We start from the raw sequence: 5060 nt of genomic DNA, 5'->3' as shown, positions 1-5060 counted from the left end.
ACAAGGCTAGACAATCACCTTGCTGGGGTCGTTTGACCCCAGTATTCTTTCCTGCCATGGCAGGGGGTCGGACTTGATGATCTGCTCAGGTCCCTTCCAACCCTACTAACTATGAAACTATCATGAGTCTTCACAGTTCAATGAAATGGCCTCAAACCGGGGCTCTAGGTTTAAATCCTAATATTATGCTGGTCCTGCTAAACATTTGGTAACAAGCATTCTCTCACAGGGAACCTGCAAAAACAATCCTAAATTTTATAATTCTAAAACTTCATATGAGCACAGACTAACAATTGTATCAAATTTTGCACTCATTTTAGGAAACTGGCAAATGTGTATTGGGGTTTATGCCAACAAAGTAATTTCTACTCAGAAATTTTGCAGGATTTTAACTCCGAAATCTGGAGGCATAAGATGAGTACATTAAACTGCTTTGATAATTAACCCCATGCTTTCTTTAGGCCTTGCCTTTTCATTGCAAATGTGTGAATGCACAGCCAAACAGACCAAATGAAGAGACCAAAAAACCAATACAAGAGAAGAATATTCAAAATAGTACAAATCAAGAGATTTACAAGGTGGGTAAAAGTTGCATGACTTTTGATCTGTGAATACATTTCTTCATGGACAAAATATTTCAAGATGAAATAAACTTTAATCCATAATCAGAGATTTATGAGGATTTGGTTTGACCATTATGAAACTTGTTTTCTATTCTTTTTTTCATGGGGCTATAAAGACGGTCTGTGTTCAATTCTTGAACATTTAAGTTAACATTGTTTGTGGGGGAATATAATAGTATGAAAAATAGCAACTTTATTGCTGTTTTAAAGAGTGTGATCAGAGGAAGATGATGTTGACTTGAGAGTCAAGAGACTGTGCAGCTCTGGGCAAAGTCATTTTACCTCTCTGGCCTTTGTTTGCTTTCTACCCTGTTTGTCTCTTGTCTATTTGGACACCAAATAAGTCAGTGCATGGGCTGTGTCTTATACATCTTTGCACAACTGGGTTTCAATCTCCACTGGATCTTCTGGGCAGTATCACAATAAGTCGTCATTATATTAAACTTTTTTTTAAAAATACCATTGTAGGGTGTCCTCCAAAGAACAGATCTCAGAAGCACTGCCCCATTTCTAGCTGGTGCTTTACCACAGAATGTGGCTTCCTTTTCTTAAGAGTGAGAGGGTGGCAGATGGGAGGAGGAAGAGGGTCTGATGTAGACAGAAACCTGTCACACTAAAAATTCATGCTGAACTTGTCAATAGAAAAAAGATTTCTTTACTACTGTGCTAAAAAAAAATCAAGAGATTTCCTATATATTCAGCAAATCTGTTGAACAGGTATCTGGTGGTGTTTGACTTTTTTAGACTAGACTACGCAAGTGCTTAATCAGACAATCCTGCTCCTTAGTCACTTCCACCAGTGACAGACTCTCTGGACTGAAGGGAATCTGAGTGACATATGAATGACAGTAGACCATCATGCCACTCATATTATAAATGTCAGATTTCAGAAGACTTGGTTGTAGGGGAGAATTCATTAGGATTGCTGTCTCCTGCTATTAATAGGTGATAACATGAATCTCAGTGCCAAAACATTTATGAATAGTATGTGAGTGGATAATATAGCATTAAGGATGCTATAATATAGTAAATTCTCATTATGCTTACAAAATTTGCTTACTTATTTTCTATCTAGACCCATGACAAAATCTATATGAATGCTAGTAGTTTACAGTTGACCAGACTCACCTACACTAGCAGAATGCAAATTACATACTCTGTTCCACTCACGTATGCAACTCTTGTGAAGGGAGGGGGTCATCACACATTGCCCCTCCCCGCTACTTTTGGAAGAGAGAGGCAGCTTCAGGTCTTGGCTAGAGACTGGAGCTCTATCAGTGTAGGCTGTAGCGGTGATGCCTCCTTTCAGTGAGATTATCTCCTGTCTTTGGGTTGTTCTAGTTCTATGTATTTCCCATTATATGGAGAAAGTGGCTGCCAGTTTTGAGCCATCAATACCACACTGCTAGAGGGCTACCCATCACTACAAACTTAGGTCAGCACATAGGAGAGGCTGGGCAAAATCTTGAAAGAATTATGCTCTCCTCATAAAGTAGTAAAAGTAAAAGATTTTTTCCCTAATTAAGTAAATCTACATTTAGACAATGGGCAGAGATATTAAATGCCTCTGCTCTGCACTGTAGGAAACCACTGTCTTCTAACATGACAGAAATTTGTCATCCGTAATACGTCATCCTGCTTGCCCAATTATAAAGTGCCTGTTAATATGATAGATTTGCATAGCAGTCATATTTATAGAATAGTCAAATCCATAGGAGTTAGTGGTTTACAAAATTGCCCTTGAAAGAAAAGGTCATAGATTTGACCTACTCTGTATGTTATCAGGAAATTGAAAATCCCAGTAAAGCATTATGAGTGACTTATCAGAAAAAGTGAGCAACGTTCATTTTATAGAAGCTGCAAGTAACGATTCCTTAAGATGTATCAGAAGAAATAGATGTTAGTAATTATGCACAATTCTGCTAACATGACAAAATGCAATAGAGTACGTTAGAAACCATTATACTAAATAATTTGTTCTAATTTTCCTGTAGATGGCTCATGAATGTAAATATTCTAGCGGTGGTTCACCATTAGGCATACAGATCCATGTATTACCATGGAAATAATCATTTAAAAATATAAGGCTGTTTCACAGATGTACTATGATTTAATTTTGCTTAAAGCTGATCTTGATATGTTTAGGGATGAGGAGCTGTTGGAGAAAAAAAATGACAAGTATGAAGAATGCAAACGAAACCTCTCCCTCTCGGTAAGTGGGATTCCTATTCTGAATTTAAATGTCATATGGTTTTGTGTTGCCTGTCACCTTGCCCATTATCTGAGATGTCTCTGCTCAGTGAAGTGGCAGCTGCTCTCAATAAAAATCAGGCATACAGAAGACAAATAAAATTGAGCTTAATTCCTTTGACATGTATGGTTGAGCACTAGCTTCCTCAGTGTCATGCAACCTGGAATTGTCATCCAGGTTATAACAGGTGAAGCATTTCAAACATTAATAGTAAAATATCTAGAAATAAAATTAATGGCTTCTTCTATTGGCAGAATTTCTCTGGGTTTCATTAAGTTATGTTTTAGTGTACCACCTGTAAAATGAGTCCATCAGGTTCAACACCCTTTCCAATTCAAAACTCTTCCATGACAGAAACATTACTGTTCTTTCACTGAGATAGAATCTCATCATAATAAGATCTGGAAATGGAAATTTCTTATATTATGGTCATCCTGAGGGAAGAAAGAACATCTTGGAAGCTGACTTGGGGACACTCCAGGGGGGCAGACTGGAGCCTTCAGTAAAAGCAGACTTAAGGGATCCCCCTCTGCAAAAGCCGGTGGGTAAGGCTGCAATCCTACCCTCTTCTCAGCTAGGATTTCTTGGGGTTGACAAGTTTGGTTTCTTTTATCTGATGGGAACAAGAGAGAAGATGTGACTTGCTGGGAACAAGCTCTGTTTTGGCCACCTTGGTATCTACAACAGAGTCGGAGGGTGCATCTACACAAGCTGATTTAAGGTGCATTAGCCATTTTTAAGGCATATTAACAGTGTGGGTCTACATGTGCATGCCCTTAATGCATCTTAAAATGGTAATTTTAAACTATTTAGGCATGTAGACATGCTATGGTGCATTAATGCTATGTATGTTGATGACCTGGGACTAACTTCAGTTCCAAGTCGGTCTACACACTGCATTAATATGCCTTAGTGCATTCACATGTAGACACACACTGAGTGTCTGCCAGGATACTCATGCCACCCATCCAACATACACTACTGATTTCCCTCCCAAGACAATTGCCTATTTGGCAGAACAAAACTAGAAATTCAGTTGTGATCAAGTCTTAACCAGTAAGATTTCATTGGAAACCCCCAAAAGATGAATAAAAATAATTCACTATGACCTCACCGGAAATTCTAGACCCTTGGTCTACTGATCCAAATGGACTACAAATGCTGTCTCAGAGACAGCATGGTTCATCTCATCACTATTTCTAGGAGAACTCCTAGTATGCTACATTTTAACATGATGTCAAATCACTATTAAATATGCAAGCTTCAAGAGAGCCTTAAAATAATACACAAACACATAGCTTCAGTATTACAGAAACTCCACAAAGAACAACATATAGCATATCGTTCAATGCTGGAGAAAGGGGTGACCTTTTCAGACTCATACTGCCTCCTTCCTTTCTATACCACAATTCATTACTCTTTTTCTCTTCCCTTGCTGCTTCCATGTCCCTAGAGCATGTCCTTTGCCCACCAATTGCTACTCCTCCTTTCCAACTCCTCATAATGATACCAATGCTACTTGCCAAAGAGGTCACCTATTATTTCATAGATTTCATAGACATCAGGGCTGGAAGGGACCTCGGGAGATCATCGAGTCCAGCCCCCTGCCCAAAGGGCAGGAAGTCATGAGCGAAGATTACTGGTGGCTCTGCCACAAACCTTAAAGTGACCAGTTGAACTACTGGAATTCCATTCTTCAGTGACAAAATAATGCGATCTTATTAAATCCTTCTTTTTGGAAATCAAAGGCTGCTGCAAGCAGCCGCCATGACTTGGAAAGGTGGCCAAAGGGTTAGTAAAAGCCATCTTCTGGCATTATTTTCTTGTCTCTTCAACAAGAAAATCCTCTGAATTTAAGGTCTGGAGATAAGAATAGAAAATTAGCTACCAAGAAATCCCATCAATGCGATGCTGTGGCTAGTAAAGCAACCAAAACGTTGGCATGCATCCATGGATACTTCTCAAGCAAATCCTGGGACGTCATTCTCCCCTTGTACTCGGCTTTGGTGAGGTCGCAGCTGGAGCACTGCGTCCAGTTTTGGGCTCCACAATTCAAAAAGGATGTGGAGAAGCTTGAGAGAGTCCAGAGGAGAGCCACGCGCATGATCAGAGGTCAGGAAAACAGATCTTACGATGACAGGCTGAGAGCCATGGGGCTCTTTAGCCTGGAAAAGCGCAGGCTCAGG

At 39.6% G+C, this 5060-nt stretch overlaps 1 protein-coding gene across 1 annotated transcript in view; it reads right to left on the bottom strand.

The window, feature by feature from the left end:
- The window catches only part of SERGEF (secretion regulating guanine nucleotide exchange factor), a 260481-nt gene that overhangs the window by 86242 nt on the left and 169179 nt on the right, over window positions 1-5060 (bottom strand). Inside the window, exon 10 of the mRNA XM_019552141.1 lies at window positions 3341-3487. Coding sequence (XP_019407686.1) covers window positions 3341-3487 — 147 coding nt within the window. The remainder of the gene's footprint in view (window positions 1-3340; window positions 3488-5060) is intronic.

Source organism: Crocodylus porosus, unplaced genomic scaffold (genome assembly GCF_001723895.1).
Source record: "Crocodylus porosus isolate Cpor-Errol unplaced genomic scaffold, CroPor_comp1, whole genome shotgun sequence".
Lineage (NCBI taxonomy): Eukaryota > Metazoa > Chordata > Crocodylia > Crocodylidae > Crocodylus > Crocodylus porosus.
This window is presented reverse-complemented; position numbering and strand designations above follow the sequence as displayed.